Genomic DNA, 26,455 nt, shown 5'->3' on the forward strand with positions numbered 1-26,455 from the left:
GAAGGAAGGAATACTGAACAAAAAGGAGCACATCTACATCTCAAAACCACATCCTAGGATCCCAGTGTTTTACTATCTACCGAAAATCCACAAAAACATCGAAAAACCACCAGGAAGACCGATAGTATCTGGGATCGACTCTCTCACCAGTAACCTCTCGAAATACATTGACCAATTCCTATAACCCTTAGTGAGCACACAGAGAAGCTACCTGAAAGACACAACTCAGATCCTAAAGATCCTTAACGAAATCGAATGGAAAGAAAATTACACCCTAGCCACCTGCGATGTAACCTCCCTCTACACCATCATCAACCACAAGAAAGGATGTGAACACAGCAAGCATTACCTGAGAGAAAACCCGGACCTACCAATCAAGCAAACAGAATTCATCATAGAAGCCATTTCCTTCATCCTCGACCACAATTACTTCTGGTTCGAAGGCGAATATTACAAACAGACAACAGGGACAACATTCGCACCAAGCTATGCAAACCTCTACATGGCAAAATGGGAAGACGACAACATCTGGAACAACAATCCCCATTACACCGACCTAGTGACTTGGATGAGATACATAGATGACATCTTCTTCATATGGAAAGGAAATGACGAAGACCTCTCATCCTCCCTACACTACATCAATAACAACCTGAACCTGAAATTCACCTCCAACACAAGCAAGCAACAAGTAGAATTCCTGGACCTTACCATTTACGTGGAGAATAACAGCCTCTACACCAAAACCTACACGAAACCTGTAGACTGCAACAGTTACATCCCAACAAGTAGCAATCACCACAAGACATGGCTTAAGAACATCCCGGGAGGACAGTTTAGAAGAATCAGAAGAAACTGTTCCTCGATCAACACTTTCAAAGAGCAAGCAGACACCTTGAAAAAGAAATTTGAAGAAAGAAACTACGACCCAGCACACCTCAACAAAGAACTGAAAAAAGCAACCAACTTGAAAAGAGAAGAACTTCTCTCCTACAGATCAAAAGAAACGAAAAAAGAAAAAGACACACCCCTCTTCATAACCAACTTCCACAGCCACCACAGGAAACTCGAAAACATCCTAAGAAAACACTGGCACATTCTACTCCAGGACGAACAATTAAAGGAATACATACCACCAAAACCTAGAATAGTGTACAGAAAAGCGAGGAACCTCAAAAACATACTAACGGCCAGCTTCATCCCAAAAAACAAAAAGAAGAACAGAGAAACCTGGATGAAAGAAGGAAAAAAGGGATTCTACCACTGCAACAGATGCTTAGCATGCAGAACGATTAAACACAACTCAACCCAACCCACCACGAACTTCAGCTCCAACTCAAACGGAAGTAGACACGAGATGAAAAAATGACATGCGACTCCACAGGAATCATCTATTTACTCGAGTGCCTCTGCGGTCTCCAGTACATAGGAAGAACCATAAGGAATCTAAAGACAAGAATTCCAGAACATATAAGGAACATCAGAAAAGGAGTACAAAACCACAGTGTCTTTGAACATTTCAGGACAAACCACAACCAAGACCCCACAGGACTCAAATTCACAGGCATCAAACAAGTCCCTAAGCCCTGGAGAGGAGGAGACTACATCAAACTCATTTCAAAGGAAGAAGCAAAATGGATCTACAAGATAGGATCCTTAACACCAAAAGGCCTCAACATAGACTTCAAACTAGGAATATTCCTATAGTAAGTATACCCCTCTTACCTCACCCCCCCGCAAATCCTTCCCTAGTTCCCCACGCCCAATATAGCCCAATATAACCCCTCCCCACCCCCACCCTATTATCCTTACACCATCATCCAAAACCCCCCCCTTTTCATATTAATTAATACCAGCCCCCATTTGCACAATCCCTAAACCTATACCACATATACTATAACCTTACCTGCAAGACACATACACCCTCACAAACTACTATAACGAAATGCTATTTATTATTTATTAACAAATTAATTAGCCCCCTCCCCCCCCACCTACAAAATCCCCATATCCGGATTATCATGTAGGAACCCAGGGCCCTTCCACGCACTATAACTAATTATATACTTATTTACTTTTGTGCTAATAGACTAAATGTAACTAGACTCCAATTTACAGCCTTTAATTTCATTTTTACACCACCTAACCTTCCACTCTAACATTAACCAACCTTAAGAATAATATAAATAAACTAACACAAAAAATACTTCTCTATTACACATAGAATAATCATACCACTCCCACTATTATACGTAAATAACCCCTCCCCTCCACAGCCCTATTCACTCAACACCCCGCCTCCCACCACCTCCCCTATTTAGCACACACATACCCCCGCCCTCAGCCCGTCACTGCCACATTACCTTAAAACCTACTTTCTCCCCCACTAACACATATATAACGTCAGTAACCATAGCGCCAATGTATAATACATCCATTTACCACATTATACTCTGCACCCACACAATCGATCCCCATCTGCTATCCCAACATCCTCATACTTCCAATTTTAATTAAAATCAAAGTAGCCATTCATTTTCATTGTTCCAAACTGCCATATTCACTCACTTCACATATCATAAGCGTATCCCAATATTCAATAAAGTCAACCATAGTTATCCCACCTTTCACGCCCACTCCCTCCCCCCCTCCTCCATTCCGATTGGGCGAACAATTAAAAACCAAGAACATAAGGATCTCCATACTCACTCTACCGCCATACCCCTGACGAAGTCCAAGGACGAAACGCGTTGGCTAACAAGGACACAAGCACCCGAAACGATCACCACCAGATTCCCCACGTCCCCAATCAACTTTGACACACTCTCTCCGGATCCAGCGGCCGCGAACGGAGCGAGAACCAAGCGGCACTAACACCTAGCAGTGAAACGCACAGGCGCCTGTGCGCTCCACCCGATACCTGGCAGTTGGAACGCACAGTGCGTTCCAGCTGCCGCTACAGCCAACCGCTCAGCCAAGCTACTGCCTCCCCCGCCGTTCTTCACAAGCCAGAAGCAGCACGCAGCCGCCCCTAATCACACCGACCACCGTCCACTACAAAGGCAATACACCAACTGCTCTAGTAAGAGCAACAATATAAGAGTATTTATACCGCTTCCGCCTAAACTCCTAACCACCCCATCTTACACACCCAGCATCCACCACCTATAAACTTCCTAGCCTCGATATTCCAGCACACCCAACACACACATAAATCCAGTACCAACCCCATTATTATATTAGCCTCCCCTCACCCTCCATATCAAGGCTTTAAGCACTTATCTTTAAACACCCACCACATCTAACGCAGCCACTTATTTACCAGCTTACATTTGTAAACACTCCAAACACTGGGAGCTATAAACATCTAGCTATAGACACTATTACTTAACCCATATAATCCCTGAGCTATAAACAAGGCTATAAGTAAGAGCAAACAGCAATTAGCGGAGAACACACCCATACAATATACACCGCATCAGAGCTATAGACAAAAAGCAAAAGAGCTAAAGCATTCATAACTGCAAAACAAGCTGTAAACACCTGCTGTACTTCCAGCACCTGAGTATATTGTCTGTACCGCTTCAATTGCACTGCTCTACCCCCCCACACCCCTTTTTTTCTCCCCTCCTACACCCCTCTTTTCTCCAATCTAGGCACCCCAGACCCTAAGACAACAAGAACCTCATCCCTGGGAATCGGAACACCCGGAGCACCCGTAATGGCAGCAACTATCTACCCAGCACACAAACCAAGCACAGACATCCAAGGTAAACCCCCTAAAAAGGGTCTCCGCCATCCACATTTAGTTAAACATGGTCAACTATATAATTGACTTTGGGAAGACATCCTCTGTCTTTGCAGAATTAATGTACTTAATGTTAAATACACCAGAAACAATGGGCACATATGACTTTGTATGAATAAACCCATACGTACATACTTTGTGATATTAAACACAGTTTTTATCATACGATTTACGTGTATTTGCAGCTTATACCCAGGAGAAAGAGGGTGCTTTGAGGTGTCCATGTTACTACTCAAACTGGCCACCCTGCTTTCTCCACAAGAATATATATCTTTTAAACTCTCCATCACATCTGCTTGGAATAAAAATGAAAGTGCTGAGGAAAGCCATGGAAATGCACTATATGGACAAAAGTATTCGGACACTTGACCATTACACCAACAGGGATTGTAAAGATATTAGGCCTGATTCAATAAGAAAAGTTAAGCAAGTAAGCCAAAACCATGTTGCATTGGAGGGGGAGGTAAATTTAAAATGTTATGTCAGACTTATAGTTGGGGTAGGGCATGTACTAGATCAACTTTAAATTTCAGTGTATAAATATGCTATCAAGTATGCGTGTGCTACATGAAAAAACAGACAGTATTTTACTTATGTGCAAAGTAATAAACTATTTTGCACCCCTTGCATTGCAACATGGTTTTTGTCTATAAAAATTGAGTAAGAAAAAAACTGAGCCCATTGTACTCAAATACATATACGTTAACATGCAGTTGGTCCCCTTTTGCAGCGATAACAGCTTTCACTCTTCTTGGAAGGCTTTGTACACGATGCTGGAGTGTTTCTGTGGGAATTTGTGCCCATTCATTCTGTAGAGCATTTATGAGGTCAGGCATTGATATTAGACAAGAAGACCTGGCTCGTAATCTTCGTTCCAATTCATCCCAAAGGTTTACGATGGGGTTGAAGTCAGGGCTCTGTGCGGCCAGTCAAGCTCTTCCACACCAAACTCATCAAACCATGTCTTTGTAATCCTTGCTTTGTGCACTGGGGCACAGTCATGTTGGAATAGAAAAGGGCCTTCCCCAAACTATTTCCACAAAGTTGGAAGCATAGCATTGTCCAAAATGACTTGGTATTCTGAAGCATTAAGATTGCCCTTCACTGGAGAGAAGAGGCCTAGCCAAAACCATGAAAAATAGTCCCATACCATTATCTCTCTTCCACCAAACTTCACCATTGGCATAATACAATCAGGCAGAATGTTCTCACGGCATCTGCTAAACCCACACTCGCCCATCTCAATGCCAAACAGAATAGCGTGATTTGTCACTCCACAGAACACGTTTCCACTGGTCCACTGTCCAGTGTTTGTGTGCTTTACGTATTACACTTAACATTGATCTGGCCGATGTGAGGCTTGCATGCAGCTGCTCGGCCATGGAAATCCATTCCATTAAGCTCCCTCCCGCGGCACAGTTCTTGTGCTTACATTAATGAAAGTGGAAGTTCAGAACTCTTCAGCCTTGGATCAGTAGAGTATTGGTGACTTTTACGCATCATGTGCTCGTTTTGAAATATAAACTTACAAAGCATTGCTTGTAAGAATAACATTTATAACATTTAGCAAGAAGTGAAATTGTTCAATACCAGAAACAAAATCATTAAAAGCAATTGGCAACTATCATATTGAACTATGTTATATGAAAAAAAAATTAATACTCTTTTGAACGTGTGGGAACTTGTACAAGAGAGTAAATTATGAGAGAGTAACGAGAGAGTAAGACCAGTTACCCACTTGCAATAAAAACACAAGTTGGCAGCAGCGTTTAAATATAAATATAAAGAATGCTACCAAGTGTAAAGAGAAAACACATTATACTTTGTGTGACTGTACCCAGTTAAGTTCATACTTATGTCTATGTGCATTTGCAGAATATTTTTTGCATGCAGCTTTTTCCATTTTAAGGCATTCAAAGCATGTCCACATTTGAAAAAAATGTCTCTTTTGAAACACATTGTGCACATACCCAGTAGGGGTTAACACAAAGTATTTAACCAGCGTTAAACTGTGTTTTTTCCCCATGTTCAAATATTTAAGAATATTGGACAGGCATATATACTGAACATACAACTATTCTACTTACTACTTTCCCCCCAGACTTCTGGTCAAATGGTACCACAGTGATTTGCCTTGTGTCCCGCTGATAGGTGCAATAGTGTTTGACCCATGATGTGCCAAAGTGTCCTGCAATGAATTAACAAAAAGATATTGGTAACAAGAAAGAATTTGCATTTTGGTATTAACATCATGTTTTACATGTACCAATTAACAAAAATAATAGCTATTATGCTAATCAGAATAACCAAGTATATATGTAGTCAGCCTGGAAAGGGGGTCATAAAAGATATTTGTAGAGGACAAACGGATTTAACTATAGGTCAAGTAGTGAAGTAATTCAGTAATGAAATATTTTTAATTTTCCTCTCTCACACAAATACTTACAACCAGTTTTATCACAACAATCACAAAAATTAAGTTTATGAATTGAAGATAAAAAGTAATACTACAGTTGTACTGGTATAACAAATGCACATTGTATGAATTTAGGAGTCTATATGTTGAATAGGTCTGGGGATATACTTGGTCTCGTAGAACCTTGTTGCCCCTCAGAAGTGTGTGTTACCCTTATTCTTTATCTTTCTCACCTTGTGAACTAGCTTATAAAAAGGGAGAGTCGCCCCATTTTAGGTACTTCAGTAAATTAAATATACTCTGGTCTGTCATTGGACACTAGAGGCCTACCTGTATGTCAAAGCAGACACTACCAAAAGGGGAGAGAAAAAAAAAACAAACACCTTTCTCAAACCCTTAATACATTAAGATAGGGGAACACATTTCACAGAACAAGCAGAATGAGAATTAATAAAAGCTCTAGGAACCCAACAGAATTGTCATAATCCATAATACAGTAAAGTCTCAGTGAAAACAGATACAAAATGGTATTTAATAAAAAAAAATAAAAAAAATAGTTAAAAGATGGAAAGATATGTGCAGAGACTGGGTTAACATGGACTGATGAATTGCCTATAGCCCTAATGAACACGAGATCAACCGTATCCCTCAAGAAATATTGATGGATAGACTTAGGAGACTACTATCACGTGTGCTAGTATCATTGTCTGCTCTTGAACTGAAGCTGATTGATGGACATTTCCTGGACTACTGTAAGGCACTAGTCAAATGCAAGTTTTTCCACTCTCAGGATGATAAGACTCAAGAAAGGGAAACAGATCAGATTGGGCTCACATAAAATAATGTCTTCCCTATAAGACAAAATGGACACTACTTTTGACTGCACACAAAACAGTCATCAGCAGCAGCTATTTATATAGCACCACTAATTCTGTAGCAAATAGCACCACTAATTCTGTAGCACTGTACAAAGAACTCACTCACATCAGTCCCTGTCCCATTGGAGCTTACAGTGTAAATTCCCTAACATACACACACACAGACAGAGAGACTAAGGTCAATTTAATAGAAGCCAATTAACCTACTTCTATGTTTTTTGGAGTGTGGGAGGAAACCGGAGCATCCGGAATGAAACCCACGCAAACACAGGGGAGAACATACAAACTCCACACAGATAAGGCCATGGTCAGGAATCGAACTCATAACCCCAATGTTGTGAACCAGAAGTGCTAACCACTTAGCCACCATGAATATTTAAAGTTTAAAAGCCACACGCAGCCATAACTCACTCTTACAGTCACTGGTAGTTTCAACCTAACAAAAATGGTGATCCAGCCGAAGTACTTATAGCCCTTCCTGCACTCCCTGGTGTACCTACCGTTGCAGCTTTTCCAAAATATTAATAAAAACATCTCACTTCACTGGTCTGGTGTGGTAAGAGAGTGAGAGTGTGCTTAAACAAAAAAATTCAGTAGGACAACCCTGCCTAAATCTTAGAATTTATTGCCTTGCTTTCCAGCTTAAACATTTGGTCTCCCGGTTTGGTGCTTTGCAGGATACCACTCTCCGACTCTTCTTGGGCGAAGGACAGAGCCTTGGAGTTTTGCAGGTTTTGATATCTGGGCACAGACCTAGTGAGGTGTCCCCAATAATATGGCAGGATTCAATGATTTTGGCAGTATCACATGCTCTCCTGTGAGGTGAAGGGCTGGACCAGGACACTTCCTTGCTGTATAATGCTAGTTTCAGGGAACTGGTAGGGTTGGAAGGGCTCAGTGCTGTGAAGAGGAGCTGGAGTTCATATCATTGGTCACTTACGAACATATGAACAATTAGAACGGCCTTCCTGTTACCAAACATCCCGTTCTTCCAGTATCTGCAGTTGAGACATGCCCTGAGTGCTTAGTTTCCTAGGGGTTTGCCTCAGATTTTAGATTCTCTGGTGAAAAATCTATTGCGGTCTTGGGCTCTTAGACTATATCTGTGTTATATGCCTTATTGCTACCTCAGGTGTCTCTAGGAGGATTGGATCCATTCAAAATGAATTGGGAGGCTAATCTGGGTGTTCTCTCAGATGAGGAGTGGAGTTTGGTGGTGGGAGGTACTAGACATACCACCTCTTGCCTTAGGTTCCAGCAGGTCCAGGCTGCACAGGAAGGGACGGCGCACCTCCTCTGAATGCCCCAAGAGCGGTGACCCTGCAGGAAATTTTTGATACCTATTATGGACATGTCTAGTTGTCCAGTCCTTTTGGGGCGGAATATGCGACCGTATCTCCTCCATGCAACATGTACCCCTCTATTGTGCCCCAAGATCTGTCTGTTTGGCATTACACTAGGAGAGTCTGGGTAACCCACTCTTCAAATAAATAGTCACCTAGCCTCACTGGCTAAGGTTCTTCGCACTAGGGGGTGGAGGTCGGCTGAGCCACCTAATGTGCTTCATTGGACCACTCTAGTTACTGAAGTCTGGAGGCATGAGCTGTTCATGTATGAAAGCAGGAAGGCCATGTATAAATACCATAAGGTATGGCACCATTAGTATGAATCAAGATTTGTTTCCAATCCCATCATATCATCTTGATGAGTTTGGATGAGTTACCGGTTGGGTAGTTAGCTCTCAGCCCTGCATACCTACATTAGGTTTGACCTGGCATGGAATTTCTCTTATTCTCTATAGTTTGAGACAACCCATTGGAATTATGTTATTCAACTCAAAAATGCACTATTATTATTGTAGGTTTATGAGGTACCACAGTGCTCTACAGCGCTGTACAGTAGGGAAAACAGTACACACAAAAAACAGGGACATACAAGACAGACAAAACGAATGCAGACATGAAAACAAAGGGTATGAAGGACCCTGTTCACTAGAGAGCTTACATTCTAAGTAGAAGATGGCACAGCCGAAACAAGAGGAGTAAATGTGTCTCACAATGCAGATTGGGACAGTTGTGAGGCAGCATTAATAATAATGTATCGAGGATAAGGTCACCACTTAAAAGAAAAAAAAAAAAAAGGAGAGGAGAGGAGAGGTTTTGAAAGAGCAAGACTTGAAGGCTGTGGGAAAGTCTGATTGAACGTGGTAAGGAATTCCATAAGTGGGGAGCAACACGGGAGGAGTCTTGTAGGTGTAGGGAGTGAAAGGTGGTTGCCAGAAACGAGACAAGGCGCAGTTGAGAGGTAGATCTAAGAGGGTGGGAGGGAGAGTATTTTGAAATGAGATTTGAGAGGTAGTGTTGTTGAGGGCTTTGTTGGCAAGGGTGAGTAATTTTAATTTGATTCTGGAGGACACAGAGAGCCAGTGTAGGGATTAGCAAAGTGGTGCAGCAGATGTGGAGCAGTGAGAGAGGAAGACCAGTATTGCAGCATCATTAAGGATGAATTAAAGTGTGGATATATGGGTCAGGAATGCCAGATAGCAAGAGGTTGCAATTGTCAAGACGGGAGATGATGAGAGAATGTGTCACGGGCACTAGGAGTCTTTACCCAGTATCACCCGCTGATGGTCTTATCAGAGCAGTAGAGTTGATATATGATACTCTGATGGCAGGGTGATAATGGAACTGGAAACAGCAGATGGTTAGAGAATGCTCAGAAAGTCTATGACTAGCAGCACTGGTAAACAATAGGTAACTGAACACGAGGATCTGGATGGACAAGGACACGTGAGGGTAGTCAGTGGTCTGCGCACGGCAAGTTGTACCACTGCTATAGTGAGAAGAATGTCCAGGAGTAATAAGGAGGTGGAAGTCAGCGGTCTGCCTCTAGCAAGTTGTACCACTGAATATATATGTGAGGAAGGACACGAGGAGATAAATGCTATGCAGAGTCTACACGGGTACACTGAACTTGATCCCATGTTGAACTGCACACAATAATAATAATGAATGAACAGCACTGCACAGATAAACAAAGTCACTCAAATAGTCCAGCAAAAGGAAACACAGTCAATAATAGCAATAGTCTCAGAGGATGGAAACTCCGGAGGAGAACAACTCAGTCCAGATGGATATGCAATACACCAGCACAGTCAATGAGAAGTATGCATACCGTGGTTCAGATGAGCAGGCTGTTTTAGAGATAGCTGCAGGGATACCTGAGCGGCCGGGAACAGACGAGATGAGAAGTCCTTGCAGAATGGAAGCGGCAGGTAGGTGCAGCGCACTGTAGGTAGGCCAGCAAGGATGACAAATACTCAGGAAGCAGTAGTATATCGAATAGAACAGCAGGAGACCACGGGAGAGTTGAAGCGATGTAGCAAAGCTGGAGGCCGAGGAGCGTAGACTCGATGCAACAGGCAAGTTGACACAAATGGACACACTGTAGAAGCAGTAGGCAGCGGGTCAGCTGACGGCAGGTAGAATGCAGACTGGAGCGCTGAGACGAGCAGACTCTGTAGACACGCTGAAGTAGCGAACAGGAATCAGCTGCTGGAGTCACGATGAAACACAGGAGAGTTTGCAGTAATCTGTAACTGTAGATACACAGAGGCAGCGGATAGGAATCAGCTGCTGGAGTCACGATAAAACACAGGAGAGTTTGCAGTATTCTATAACTGTAGATATACGGAGGCAGCGGATAGGAATCAGCTGCTGGAGTCACGATGAAACACTGGAGAGTTTGCAGTAATCTGTAACTGTAGACATACGGAGGCAGCGGATAGGAATCAGCTGCTGGAGTCACGATGAAACACAGGAGGGTTTGCAGTAATCTGTAACTGTAGATACACGGAGGCAGCGGATAGGAATCAGCTGCTGGAGTCACGATGAAACACAGGAGGGTTTGCAGTAATCTGTAACTGTAGATATACGGAGGCAGCGGATAGGAATCAGCTGCTGAAGACACTAGGAACACGAGGAATAGAAGTGGTCTGGAAACCACAAACGGCAAACAGGAATCAGCATAAGCTGAACACACGAGCAGGCACTGGAACACCTTCAGAGACTCATGAGGAATGAGACTCCAAGATCAGGCAACGTGGTATTGACCACAGGTGCTTAATATAGGGAGTGTTGCCTGATCAGCCAATTAGTTAAAGGAACAGAACTGAAGGTTAAAAGGGACTGCACATGCGCAGTACCTCTTCATAATGGACGGACACGGTTCCTAGCTACCTTAGAAGTAGCACTCACAGTCCGGTGAGTGACAGTACCCCCCCTTTTAAAGGTGGGCACAGAACACCTGGAACCGGGTTTGTCCGGAAATTTGGTATAGAACTTTTTCAAGAGAGTTGGAGCGTTGAGATCTTCAGCTTTGATCCATGAACGCTCCTCAGGACCAAAGCCTTTCCAATGCACGAGGAAACTAAGAACTCCTCGCGAAATTTTAGCATCCAAAACCTGAGTAATCTCAAAGTCTTCCTCCTGATGAACTTGAAGTGGCCGTGGTGCTGAAGGAGGGACCGAGAAACGGTTGATGATGAGAGGTTTGAGCAAGGAAACATGGAAGGCGTTGGAAATACGAAGACTCTTGGGAAGTAAAAGTTTGAAGCAAACTGGATTAATAACTTGAATGATCCTATATGGACCAATAAAACGGGGAGCAAATTTCATGGATGGAACCTTCAAACGAATATTCTTAGTAGATAGCCACACCCGGTCTCCGACTTTCAATGGTGGAATAGCCCGTCTCTTTTTGTCCGCAAAAGACTTATATCTGGCAGATGTCTTCTTTAAACAGGTTTTTACCTGAGCCCAAATATTTTTGAAGGTTTGACACAAAGTCTCAACAGCAGGAACTTGGGTGGGCGGGAGGGCAGGAAATTCCGGGAAAGACGGATGGTGACCGTAAACCACAAAGAATGGAGTTTTAGATGATGACTCATGGTACATGTTGTTATGAGCAAATTCAGCCCAAGGAAGTAATTCTACCCAGTTGTCTTGATTGGCTGACGAGAACATCCTTAAGAAAGTCTCAAGATCTTGGTTGACTCTTTCAGTTTGTCCGTTCGATTGGGGATGGTAGGAAGATGAGAGTGCCAATCGTATGCCCAAGGTCTTGCAAAGGGCCCGCCAGAATCTGGAAACGAATTGTACTCCTCTATCTGACACGATCTCGGACGGACATCCATGGATACGGAAAATTTCTCTAATGAAATGTTCAGCCAGGGTAGAAGAAGAAGGTAAACCAGACAAGGGAATGAAATGCGCCATCTTCGAAAATCTATCCACCACTACCCAAATGGTGTTGCAATTCTTACTAGGAGGAAGCTCAGTAACAAAATCCAAACTAATATGGGTCCAAGGCTTAGATGGAATGGGTAGTGGCTGAAGCAACCCCGCTGGAGTTCTGCGGGGGGTCTTGAACTGGGAGCATATATCGCATGCTGCGATAAACTCTTTGACATCTCTCCTCATAGAAGGCCACCAATAACTTCGAGAGAGGATTTCAAAGGTCTTGTGTTCACCAGCATGTCCAGAGAAACGAGAAGAGTGAAACCATGAAAGGATTTTTTTCCTAAGAGCAGGAGCCACGAGGGTCTTCCCAAATGGTAGCACTTTCGTGGAAGAAGCAGCCAGAGAAACACATTTGGGGTCTAATATAAAGTGGTTAGGATTCTCTTCAACGTCTGAGGACGCCACGAAGGCTCGAGATAGAGCGTCTGCTTTTTTATTCTTAGCAGCTGGTTTGAAGGTTATGATAAGATCAAAACGGGAAAAGAAAAGAGACCATCTTGCCTGACGAGGATTTAAACATTGAGCAGACTGTAGGTATGACAAATTTTTATGATCCGTAAAAATTGTCACCGGATGACGAGCTCCCTCTAACAAATATCTCCACTCCTCCAATGCTACTTTAATAGCCAGCAACTCCTTGTCCCCGATGGTGTAATTCTTCTCCGCAGGCAGAAGACCCCGAGAGTAAAAGGCACAAGGATGGAATTTTTGTTGCTCCGATTTCTGGGAGAGAATGGCTCCTAAACCAACATTAGAGGCGTCTACTTCTAGGAAGAAGGGAAGCGTCACATCAGGCTGTCGAAGGATGGGAGCAGAGGAGAAGGACTCTTTAAGAAATTGAAAGGCTTGGAGAGCCTCAGATGACCATTGCTTAGTGTTGGCCCCTTTGCGAGTTAGAGCCACAATGGGAGATGCAATTGAAGAGAAGTCTTGAATGAAGCGTCTATAGTAGTTGGCGAAGCCTAAAAAACGCTGAATGGCACGAAGAGTAGTTGGCTGAGGCCAAAGTAACACAGCATTCACCTTTTCTGGATCCATTTGTAGACCAACTTCGGAAACAATATAACCCAAAAATGGAATCTGGGGCAACTCAAATGAACATTTTTCTAATTTACAGAATAATGAAAGAACTTCGGCCACTTGTTGGTGATGTGAAGGCAGGTCTTGGGAAAAGATGAGTATGTCGTCCAGATATACTACGACACATACATATAACAAGTCCCGAAAGATCTCATTAATGAAGCCCTGGAAAACAGCAGGGGCATTACATAACCCGAAGGGCATTACTAATTATTCATAATGCCCATCTCTGGTGTTAAAAGCTGTTTTCCATTCGTCACCGGACCTGATTCTAATCAAATTGTAGGCACCTTGAAGATCCAACTTAGTAAAAATCTGGGCTCCCTTGATCCGATCAAACAACTCAGTAATCAGAGGAATGGGATACCGATTTTTGATAGTGATAGCATTAAGTCCACGAAAATCTATGCAGGGGCGTAATGATCCATCTTTCTTCTTCACGAAAAAGAACCCATCTCCAGCGGGAGAAGTAGAAGGTCGAATAAATCCTCGCTGGAGATTCTCTTGGATGTATTCAGCAGTAGCCTGAGTCTCAGGTAATGAAAGTGGATAAACACGACCCCTAGGTGGAATCTTGCCAGGTAACAGTTCAATTGGACAATCCCATGAACGATGAGGGGGAAGACGTTCAGACTGAGCTTTATCAAAGACGTCGGCAAATGAAGCATACTGAGGAGGAAGTCCCGGTGAGGAAGGTGAAATGGAGGTTTGCTGTATTCTACGAGGAACAACACGAGAAAGACAATGTTGGTGACATTCAGGTCCCCAAGACGTAACTTGAGGAGTGCGCCAGTCAATCTGGGGAGAATGACATTGAAGCCATGGAAGGCCTAAAACAATCGGACTTGTAGTAACAGGAAGGATTAAAAACAAAATTTCTTCTCGGTGTAGGACACCAATCTGAAGGGTCACTGAAGACGTACTTTGGGTGATGAGACCGTTGATAATACGTGATCCATCGATAGCCGTCACCGTAATAGGAGTCTTCAGGGTAATCACTGGTAGGGACCATTGATTTACAAGGGATTCAGAAATGAAATTTCCCGCAGCTCCTGAATCAATTAGAGCTTGGGACTCAAAAGACTTAGTAGCAAATGAAATGGTAACGTCAAATGCAGATTTTTGATTTCGTAGAAGATGGAGAGGACTCCAGGGACCCTAACTTCACCTCTCCAGAACTAGTTAGGGCCTGGCATTTCCCGATTTTTTGGGGCATGACTGGAGCATATGTGTGGCATCAGCACAATAGATACAAAGTCTATCCTTAATTATTCGATTCCTCTCTGCAGAGGTTAGTTTGGAACGTCCAATCTCCATCGGTCTTACCGGAGGTGAAGCAGGACGAATTTGAGAAGTGGGACGAAGAGATGTTTTAGCTGAAGTAGTTCTCTCAGAGTCCCTCTCACGAAATCTGAGATCCACACGATGACAAAGAGAAATCAAATCTTCTAAAGACGTAGGGAGTTCTTGAGTAGTCAGTGCATCTTTAATTTTGTCCGAGAGCCCCTGCCAGAAGGCGGCAATTAACGCTTCAGTGTTCCACTGAAGCTCAGAGGCTAAGATCCTAAATTGAATGACGTACTGTTCTACTGTACGTGAACCCTGTCGTAAACGTAGAATGCTGGAGGCAGCGGAAATAACACGACCTGGTTCATCGAATACATTACGAAACATGGAAATAAATTTGGCACTATCCTGTAACAACGGATCATTTCTTTCCCACAGAGGGGGAAGCCCATGCGAGAGCTTGTCCGGAGAATAATGAGATGAGATAGGCCACTCTGGAACGATGAGTCGAAAAGTTTTGAGGTAGGAGCTCAAAATGTACTGAGCATTGGTTGAGGAAACCTCTACATGTTTTGGGATCTCCATCATACTTTGACGGAGTTGGCAGGTGAAGCGTGGAAGCCGTAGACACCTGGGATGGCACTGGGGAAACGGAGGAAAGCACAGGAGCATCAACAGAAGGTGTAATATTCTGCCCAGACGTTCTTTGGGAGACTAACGTCTGGTAACATTGTAGTAATAGTTGTTGACGAACATCCTGTTGTTCCACACGGGTGACCAGATGCTGCAGCATCTCTTTAGCTGTGGGTTCCGAATCTGGTATCCTCCAACGTCTTTTAAAGGATCTGGAGAATCCCATCAATGCCTTTAGTGTCTATAGGAAATGGATGCTCACTTTAGGTCCCCACATACCTCTCTGGGGACAAATGCAATGTCTGCAACAGAGTTTTGAAGAAGCAGAGGACCAGGTATGGCTACAAGGACTCACTGACACTGAAATGTGGCAGGATCAGTGTTATCGAATAAATACTGAGAAATGCCAATTACAATCTCTTTTGTCACATACTAAAAAAAGGGTTTCTCAATCTGGTAATCAGGGGGAAGCCAACCAAAGAACAGAAACATTGAGGGGCATTAGTCCAAAGCCACACGAGAATTTGTGCTACCTGTTTCCTTTTGCGGATTTGGAGGACAGTGATTTTATGCTGCGTGATCAAGGGTGCTCCCAAGACAGCACCCTTGGGACAAGCACTTATCGAGAAATGTTTTTGCCCTCCTGTTTAAGGAAGAGTATCATAACCTACAACTGCTCTTCTGCTCCCGCTGACCACCGTAACCAACAGGGGGAGGTCAATCCCACTGGTTTATACACACAGCTGCCCAAGCTACTATCTTGGGGGAGGCTGGAGAAGAACTGTTTGGTGAGGATGTTGTACCTCTGAGTACTCAGAAAGTACTAGCAGAGATCCTCCTATTTGGTGACTTGGGTGGAACAGAACTACCATGTAAGTACCAGTACCATGTAGCATCTTTTGATAGTCTGCCAGAGCTACTGGCACCTGAGACTGTGTATGAGTCAGCACAGAATTGCAGAAAAGGCCATTTATTCACCCCTGTTGTGTCTGAAAATGTGTTACCCATTGAAGTAATGCAGGATAGCGCATGTGTGCTCTCCGATGCAAAGGATGTACAGCTGTACCCGTTTGTGACAGAAGAGAAAGATAAGCCTGCTCAACATATGATCTCAGCAGAAATCATGATTACAGATTATATGACAGAATTAAAAGGAGAGGAAAAAGGAATTGTTATGTCATGGGTCAAAAAAGAGAACACAAAGAGTGACAATCAGTTAGTCCCTACAACAAAGGACAATGGGAAGGAAAAAGAAGTGATAATTGGAAGTGGCCCTATTAAGGATTCTGGAGAGTCACATTCCTCTCCTTTAGAAGACATCACAGTTCTGAAAATTACCCGGAGTGGAATAGAATGGGGTGTCCTTACAGGAACTGTGCAAAAGGTGTTTGAAGATGATCAGGGAACTGGACTCCTGGATTACCACCCAGGAGATTTTCCTTCTCCAGGAAAACACATTAACCGAACTGTAAGTACTTCTTCAAAGATAATTAACACTGCTGACATACAAGGGAAGGCTGAAGAGGTAAATGGAGAAAACAGTAATATGCTTTGCTTAGTACTTCTGAAACATCAATTGAGCCCTATTAATCTCCAACCTACAGACTCTCCAGAGATCAGAATGTCAAAGGCTAAAAATAACAGTGGCAAAAAGCCACCCAGGAATAGTTCTGTTAAACCCTGCTTATCATGTCCTTTGTCCAGTAAACAGAAAGGAAGCAGGAAAAAGAAGTGGGGATCCCAGCTGTTACAAGTCAATTTAGCTGGACACTCCAGGTTATTACCCCTGTGCAACCCAATCATGGAAAATTACTCCAGTGATCCAATACAGGAGTTTGCTGGAAGTACCTGGGATAACAAGGATGCAGTTACAGATCCAACATCTTCATTGGATATCGTGGATCCTCAAACTGAACCTACACTTTTGCAGCTTTCACTTATGGAAGTGGGGGAGGAGGGAGAGACTCACTACCCTGATGCACCAGAGGCGAAGGTGTTAGTGCCCACTATGGAGATTGATGTAGGGGAGGGGGAAACTTTGCAAAAAGATGGATGCATGCAGCTGGATGGAAATAAAGTGGTAAACCCCAAGTGGTATTATCAAACTTATTTGGATGCTTTAATATTCTGCCTATTCTATGTGGTTGGGAGATTGCATCACCCAGGGAGGAAGACTGAACTCAAATTATGGGACAGTGCGAGAACATTGAGAGATTGTGGATTGTTAAATAAACGCCCACCAGATCTAGGTATATGTCCACCCCAGGATATTGGTCAAAAAGGACAATGGACAGAGACACCCCAAAACCCACCTGGCCGAGGCATCCCTCCTGGTCCCGCTAAAGAGACCAGTCCCTCTACCCTGATTTAACAAGGGGGAGGTATATGTGACGCGGTGGGTCTGACAGACATCATTTTCCCCATCTGTCATTTTAAACACTTAGAATGAAAGTTGCTTGTGCTTAGTTGAACATTGGGTTGCTTTAATTTATTAACCTCATTTGTTACATAATCTAAGTGTGTATAAAAACCTATGAGATGGACTTAAGTTAACCATATTATTCTTAAATAAAGCCAGGTGGGTTACATGTATTCATCTGAACATTATATCGGATTACAACATGGTGGATGTACTGTTTCCTGACCAAGGCATCACCCCCCTCCTACAGACAGGAAGCTGAAAGCAACTGGAGACCCTCTGACATCACAAATGACTGGAAGGGGTTAAAACAGGGAGGCTCTCTTACTTAACCAGGAATAAGTCAATCAGCAACTGGTTGGAGCAGCTATTGTTCCCCCTGCAACGGTGTCAGACTCCTAGTCTCCAAAACAGCAGGAGGGAAAGCCATGAGGGAAGGACAGCTCTCCACTCCCATCTCCATCCCACTCATACCTCCCAGCCAATCCCAGCATCTGTGACCTGTGGATAACCCTGCAGGGAGGGATTCCACACATGGGAAATGTTGTCCCTTTAAGAAGACCTGCAGGAGAGACTTCTGGGTGTGTGGGAATTTTGCTTCTAGAAGCTACTGGCGTTGGAGTTTCGGCTGCTGCCCGTGTGCTGAGGATTTTACCTGGGAGTATTGTGGCTATTGGATTACAAGCTTTTCCTGGACTTGCAGACTTGTTTGCTCTGCCTGGCTTATTCTATTAATCACGGACATCATCCTTCCCCTATAACTTGGACTGGTAAAGAAAACCTATTTTCGTTATAAACAATTTGGGGTTATTGAACACTGGGGTGTTACTGGGTGATGGTTGAAGTTTGGTGAACACTGGGTGTTGTTTGAATTATGGTTTGATATATATAAGCTATTGTTTGCAGTTAGCTGTAATAAAGATACCGTTGTATCCACACCTTTTCTTTGCCTGTGTGATCCTGAACCCCTTGATACCAGGACTTTCTTCTGAGTTCCTATCCTAACATCCTGGTATCATCACACACCACAAGACTTTCCTCTAGTCTTCAAACCTTCAAGCTTTCTCCAGCATCTTAATCTCCCTAGGTTACCCTATTACAACCCTCTATATACAGCTAATACAAGACAAGACAACAACCCTCTGACCAACATTGCTGTGTGACTGATCACACAGCCCACTCAACACATTTTACCTTTGCATTCTAGCTGGACCAAAGTGCAATATGATGTAGCACATGCCCTTATGTTTAAACTCCCATTGTCCCATAGATTGTAAGCTTGCGAGCAGGGCCCTCGTACCTCTCTGTATGTATGTATTACCCAGTATTGTCTTATTAATGTTTGTTCCAAACTGTAAAGTGCTATGGAATTTCCTGGCATTATATACTTAATAAAACATAATAAACTACATCATCATTTATTTATATAAGTCCACTTGCAAGCAAATATAGGCAGAACTTTCAAAGAAGTTGAGTATAAACTATATAATAGAAAATCCACTTGTTAAGGCAGCACTATCTAAAGGGGAATCAATATCCCTAAAACAACTGAACCTACCTCTTCCATTTATATATGTATATCCTGAATACAATTCTCCTAATCAATTCAGGAGATCGATTAAGAGCATCCAGCAATTTTAATACACATTTTTGTTTTTCACTTCCACATTATTTTTAAATATTTCCCTGGTATTTTTATTTGATATTTAATGAAATCTATTAAAAGTTGAGTTTTAATTAACAGACGTTTCTTGATATCTGCAATAGAGATAAGAGAGTCTCCGTGCACCTTGTAAGCACACTTCTTGTTCTTCTGTCGGAATCTTTATTAGCTACACAAAACAGCAGTACTGTCATAAATACAAAATTACAGAGTTAAAGTAGCGAAGATAACAAAATCAGTGGTGTTACTTACAGCCAGAGGTCAAAATCACTGATTTTGATCAAACAATATGGGATTCCAAACCTTTGTTTAAAACAGAGGATAAGGCGGCGTAGGAGAAAGATGTTATTTTAATCTAGATGAGGTATATGGCCATAAATCTGCATCACTTTACCATCATTATTTTTCGATCGGCACACAAAAAACACTTTTGGGGCTTGTTTAGAGGTGCTCTTTCAGAGTCTTCTCTGTCAACAGCTGTCTTCAAGGAAGAAGACCAAACGGCAGATATTAATCCATGAAGAACTTGCACAATACTATGGTTTGAAATGCGTTTTATTTTACTGTCAGCTTTAATGGCAAACGTGTGCAGGCACAGAGATCAATGAACCACAAGCCCTGCAGTATTTAAGCACTTTTTTACTCACGACTTGTTCCATATAAGTCTTTACTTTACTGTGCAGCAATTTTACTAGTCAGACAAAATGAGTATTCGTTTTCTATAGAGTCTCCTACATTACACACACCCCTATATCCCAAAGGCTATTTGTATTACTGAGCTGAATTTACATTCAATAATTTGAACCTGGTTTGCACAAAATACATAGCGTTGATTGATATTCAGGGTCAAGGTCAATGTCGTCCCAGCAACTCAAATGATGCAGTCTCAGCTTTTTGACTTGCCATAGATCCCATGAAGACACCATCCTACAGATGTAGGAGGAGCTTCAGCTGTTTGCAATGGAGTGGGGAGGATAGAGTTTACATCCAAGCTACATTGAAATGTCAGCCTAACACTGATCAATGTATTTAGCTTCAAGGCTCACATTTGAAAAATTCAATTTTCGTGTGCCAACATTGTTGTCCCAAGTAGAGTAAATGCAAGGATAAATTTTTGAGACATTTAATATTTTTCTTCAGAAATTATTTATTAGGCTTCTAAAAGGATGATAAAGCAACTGAAGTAAATGTACAAAAACATAATGATTCAGTAAGGAGAGCAATGCAAAAAAATGAGTACTTTTTCTTCTGGTCAAACTACGTTACAATGCAAGGGGTGCAAATTAGTTTATTATTTTGCACATCAGATAAATACTGGCTGTTTTTTCATGTAGCACACAAATACTTGATAGCTTTATTTGTACACTGAAATTTAAAGCTGATCTAGGACATGCCCTACACCAGCTATAAATCTGCCATCAAATTTTAAATTTACATTCACCTCCAATTCAACATGGTTTTGCCAAGGTGCAAAGGTACTTACTTTTTTTTTGCTTTACTTTTCTTGATAAATCAGGCCCAATGTGTGAGCACAATTGAATGGAGGAGAATTAAAATCAGAAAAGACAACAGTCTCCACAATGATTATGTGAAGAATGTGATTTTCATATTCTCCAACACATAGTTATTGCATTTTACATGCCTGCAGACTTTAATTAAATTATCCAGGTAAGGAGCACATAATGAACAAGAAAGTAATAAAGTTATGGAACATATTGCAAGCAATTTAATTATAAAAAGTAAATTAGATTAAACCAGCAGTATTGCAAATTTAAACAGAGTTGTCCACCTAATTGCCCCCCTTCTCCTCTAAACGTTTTTTGCAGCACTCAACTTCCTTGAGAGCTGCAAAGACTAAGATGACATTTTTCAAAACAGTATTTGGCCTGTGAACACTGTTAAAACTGAAATGCAGCCAGCTTCATGGTAATACTTAAACAGTGCTGGACAGCACCATGAATTACTTATAAAGAAACATTTGGCATTCATATGATATTGTCACTGCTTGAAATGTATTATTAGCATTGTTTATTTATATAGCGTCAATCATAATACGCATATACAAACACATATACTAAGGACCATTTTTTGTCAAAAGCAAATTAAACTACCAGTATGTTTTTGGAATGTGAGAGTAAACTGAGAACTTGGAGGAAACTCACACAACACAAGGAGAACATACAAATGCCACACAGACCGTGTCTTGGTTGGAATCAGACTCATAACCCCAGTGCTATGAGGCAGAAATGCTAACCACTGTGCTTCCCATAATCACTACAATCTGAGTACATATGTGTTCTCCTTGATGAGGTTATGAGACAAAGTGGAGAAACCTGTTATTGTCTTTCATCAGTACAATATCTGTGTGTAGCTAATATCTAAAATAAGAAATCAAAATTATTATTACAAGTAACTAATGTATGCAAATCAACATGAATTAAAGGTTTAGTGGACCTTGATTAGTTTTAATTTATTTATTTTTTTAAATAAAAAAGGTCAGGACCAGGTCAATAAAGAACAACCCAAAATAACTGCAAATTGCAGTGCAGTATATCATTTTTCATGTAGCACAAGTGATATTAAAGATAGAATTACCCACTTTTCTCCTGGATATAGAGGTAACCCTCCATTGTGTAAGGGCTCAAGGTTTGCTGCTCATGAGGGTTTTCTTTCATCTTCTTCATCAGAGCCTCAACTTCAGAGCGTGTGCCTTCAAAACGGTCCCGTGTCTGAAAAATAAGAGGTAGTCAATAACACACAGGGCCATGAATGGAAATACAAAATAGTATCAGTGGTCTTTAAACAGTACAAAAAACAAAAAACAAAACAGTAAGTGCAAGAACAAATGCAATTAAAAGAGCAAGAAAAGCTATCTTTGGATATTAATATATCAAAGCCTATCCATTACCGAATTAAATGTACTTGAAATAACGTTCATTTATACTTAAATCTTTCCAGCAGTTTAAATGTAGAGATTGCGTAGAATGGTAACGCTTCTCGACCTTGTATCACTGTGGGACAGTCCAAAGCCTTTAGCTTTACAGACTGGCATGCGGCTGTAGATTGGTGGATTCATAGAACAAAGCATTAGTAGCGATAACATAGTGTGCAAAATTGACATGCTGCGCCTTATAATCAAATATATTAGCACAATTTTGGACAGTGTCAAAACTATGGGGGTTGGCTATAGCACTTTGGGATTTTGTGATGGGAGAGAGAAATAATTAAGCTTTAGTTTGTTTGTTTGAAGCAGAAACATTTCAGGAGGAATGTATTTTACTTGCTTACATTATATGTGAACAGTTGTTTAAGAGGAGCAAAAGCAGTTTTAAGAGAAGCTTACAAAAACAATATATGCCACCATCTTTAAAACGATTCTGTATCAGTCAGTTCCCTTCCAATTTTGTTTGAACACAATTCACAGCAGATGAATTAAAACAAAGTTGTATTTACATTCTGGATGCTGATGGTAAGTTGTGTCTTGAAGTCACTGAAGTCTTTAGCCAGCTCATAGCCATGATGGTAAAATGTGAAGAGACCTTGCAAAAAGGCAAGCAACTAAAAACAGAGAAATCAAGAAAGATACAACATATTTAATTCAAGTGACCAAAGCATATAATCTCAAAGTGTAAAAAGTGTGACTAATAAAATACATATTAAATAAATACACAGAAGCAGATTTTTATCCAAAATACTACATTTTCCTCTGTAGTTTAACTCCTTGGTAGTTCTCTTATTGGTATTTTTATGAGATGCCAACATTATAAAGAGCATATTCTCAGTTTCATACATAATACAGTAGATCTTGGCATTGCATATAGCAAGGCAGGATGCATCAGCGATATTAGGTATCATGTTTTTAGGAGGGCAGCAAAGTTAAATTTAATTTAGCCTTTTTTTTACCTGTTGGGAGTTCAACTTCAAATACACTAAATATGGCGGAAAAAAGCACCCCACCCATGACCACTTTTACTGAAGCCGCATGAGCTACAGTGTGCAGCTATTTTCCCCAAACTTCTATGGCTCGTCTCACTGTCCTGTTCGAAATCTGCGGGCTGTGTAGCGCTGCAGAGGAGAAGTGGACCAGTAAATAGTCTCAATAACAGACTGCAGCTTCTGATTGCAGGAACGTGCAGTGCAGGAGGACCAGCTATTTTTAAGTGGCAAGTGTAAATGTTCTGCCACTTAGGTGAAAACCAGTGGTGTTTCTAATATTTTTCTGGAAAATGAAATGAATTCTTTAGATAAGCTGCTATTTGTAGATTATACAAGCCAAATACGGACATTGCATCTTTATTAAAGCTGCACTAATCACCTAACTAGCAATTGATTAAAGCTTTGAGCACTTCTAAAGCTGGAAAAACACCCATGTGCCGCTCACTACTTTTAGTGATTTACGTTAATATATGAAGTTAAGTACAGTATAGGTAAATGCATTTGTGAGATGTGAAAACACTGGCAGCACAGAAGTTAAAGATCATACTCGGGAGACACCATGGAAATTTATTGTTATGAACCTATAAAAGCGAGATATACAAATTTCCAGTATGTTGTTTTGGAGCCCCAAGACTGTGTAAATGTTATTTATTTAAAAAACAAAACAAAACTGTGTAATAGCCATAACTGCCGACTTTGTGACTCCTCCAGGATCTCCCGGTGGACAGTCATGTGACAGGGGTAGTAGGGGGCATGGTGACATTTTTGCGTCACCATAGCTTTCGGTCCCCTGTATAAAAGTGAGGAAATTCACAGCATTGAATAGTGGGGGGTGGGGCTTAATGGCACTATTAAGCCCCGCCCAATATATTTAATGCCGTGAATTTTGGCATTTTTTAGGATCCGGATGGTTTGCCTACACTTTCGGGAGGACTCCCCGAAGTTCGGGAGCCTCCCGGAAATTCAGGGAGAATAGGCAAGTATGGAATAAACTAGTCAAATAGCAAATGCACCTTTAGAAAAGATGGAGAGTGTATTGAAAATGCATGTTGGGCGAGAGGACATAACAAATGGGAGTCCTCCCTCACTAGATTCTAAGCAATTGCACAGCAAACTGCTCTGCTATTTCTGGGACCAATGTTCAATAATCTGATTAGAAATGTTTCATACACTGGACATTCCATAACAGAGGATCTTGCATTTTAACTGACCAGATTGATCCACATGAATGTCTTTTGAACCAATATAATAATTATCCTTTGTTTATGAAGAACTTACATATGACGCAGCTCTGTACAATGAAGGAAATATTATACAAATTGTATACAATAAAATGAAAGAGAAAATGGCCCTGCCCAAATGAGGTGGGGGGAACAACTGGTACATAAGGGAGCAGAATAATGTTTTTAACTGTTTATGGTGAAAGTGTTATATATGTGTGCATTATCAGCCACGGATATTAAAGCAGCCATTGATGGCTGGTCTTTATTAAGCAGTTTCCAGTGTTGTGATATGGTTGGAACAATAAGAGACAGTGGAAGGAGGAGATGTGAAATTAAAAGCTGGACATAGATTGTAAGCTTGTGAGCAGGGCCTTCTCACCTCTGTCTGTTTTACCCAGTTTGTTTATTAGTTTACTATGTTTGTCCCCAATTATAAAGCGCTACGGAATATGTTGGCGCTATATAAATAAATGATGATGATGATGATGGACAGCTGATTCCACTAAGCAGTTGTTTAAAATGTGTGTTACCATTCAGTGTCTTTCTTTGATTACATGTATTATTGTTTTAACTTTATTACCGAGATTCCTGGTAGGAGAGCAGCATCATGTGGCTATCACTGACTTATGCAGCCATAACTGACCATTTCACTCCTGATATTTTTACATTTGGATATAAATTGTTGTACTTTCATATAAGTGAGTGGTTTGTTACATCAAGTTATGCTTCCTATGAGGCTATAAACTGAAATACGGGTTTAGAAGAATTCTTTAAAGTGTACCTGCCTCCTCCTCAGCAGTGGTAGCCATTGAGTGGGCTGTGCATATAATCTACTTACCACTTCACAACGAAGAACTAGTGACAACACTTAGGCCAAGGCACAATGTTACAATGCATTATTATTATTATTATTGTTTATTTATGAAGCGCCACAAAGGATCCACAGTACGGTACACAGAGCATAGATTGTAAGCTTGCGAGCAGGGTTCTCTTACCTCTGTCTGTATGTATTACCCAGTATTGTCTTATTAATGTTGGATCCCAATTGTAAAGAGCTACGGAATTTGCTGGCGCTATATAAATGTTGAGGATGATGATGGAACAACAGTACAGGGTAACAGTACACGGCATACAGGCAGTAGAAAGGCAAAGTACAATTAGTACAAAAAGTACAGTTAAGGTGCAAAAAGTACAATAATTACAAACTCGGCAGAGAGCAGGTGCACAGGCAAAGAGGTAAAAGTGACTACCAGTGCACAGACAGAATGGGAAGGGAGTGGGGGGGGAAGAAAAAAAAAAAAGAGGCTGAACCTGTGCCCAATAGTGTGGGCACCACTAACAGGATAGGGGCAAAAATGGAGATGCAAAGGCAAGGGAGAAGAAGAGAGACAGCAGCAGGAGTTGAGTGATGAAGAGGAGAAAAGAGGGGGCGAAGCCAGGCAAAGGTAAACAGGGAGCTCACAATTTAAAGGTGAGGGGGAGAGTGACAGGAGACACACAGTGGGAAGATAGAGATCTCATTTCCTCACTCTACGGGGAGATAAGAACAGGAGTGGAGGAATAATGAGAGGGAGGTAAAAGTATGCCAAGTGCAGAAGGAAAGTGAAGAGGGTTAGAGGAGGGCAGGGTTAGATGGAGGAAGGTTAGGCTATCTTGAACAGATATGGTTTGAGTGAGCATTTGAAGTTAGGCAGGCTGGGGGAAATCTTAAATGCAGGAGTGAGAGGTGGTGACCAAATGGAAACTAAGGCACTGGTTGTTGAAAAAACGTAGAGGGAGAGAAGGAGTATTAGCAAAGATAAGATTGGAGAG

General features: G+C 41.6%; 1 protein-coding gene across 6 annotated transcripts in view; it reads right to left on the reverse strand.

The window, feature by feature from the left end:
- ARHGAP26 (Rho GTPase activating protein 26) overlaps positions 1-26,455 on the reverse strand; it is a 453,586-nt gene that overhangs the window by 279,341 nt on the left and 147,790 nt on the right. For all 6 annotated transcript variants that reach the window (XM_075209689.1, XM_075209691.1, XM_075209688.1 and 3 more), the window contains exons 7-9: positions 22,938-23,042; positions 22,084-22,213; positions 5,896-5,996 (exon numbers count right to left, since the gene is read on the reverse strand). In XM_075209689.1, coding sequence (XP_075065790.1) covers positions 5,896-5,996; positions 22,084-22,213; positions 22,938-23,042 — 336 coding nt within the window. The remainder of the gene's footprint in view (positions 1-5,895; positions 5,997-22,083; positions 22,214-22,937; positions 23,043-26,455) is intronic.

This window comes from Mixophyes fleayi, chromosome 4, assembly GCF_038048845.1.
Source record: "Mixophyes fleayi isolate aMixFle1 chromosome 4, aMixFle1.hap1, whole genome shotgun sequence".
Lineage (NCBI taxonomy): Eukaryota > Metazoa > Chordata > Amphibia > Anura > Limnodynastidae > Mixophyes > Mixophyes fleayi.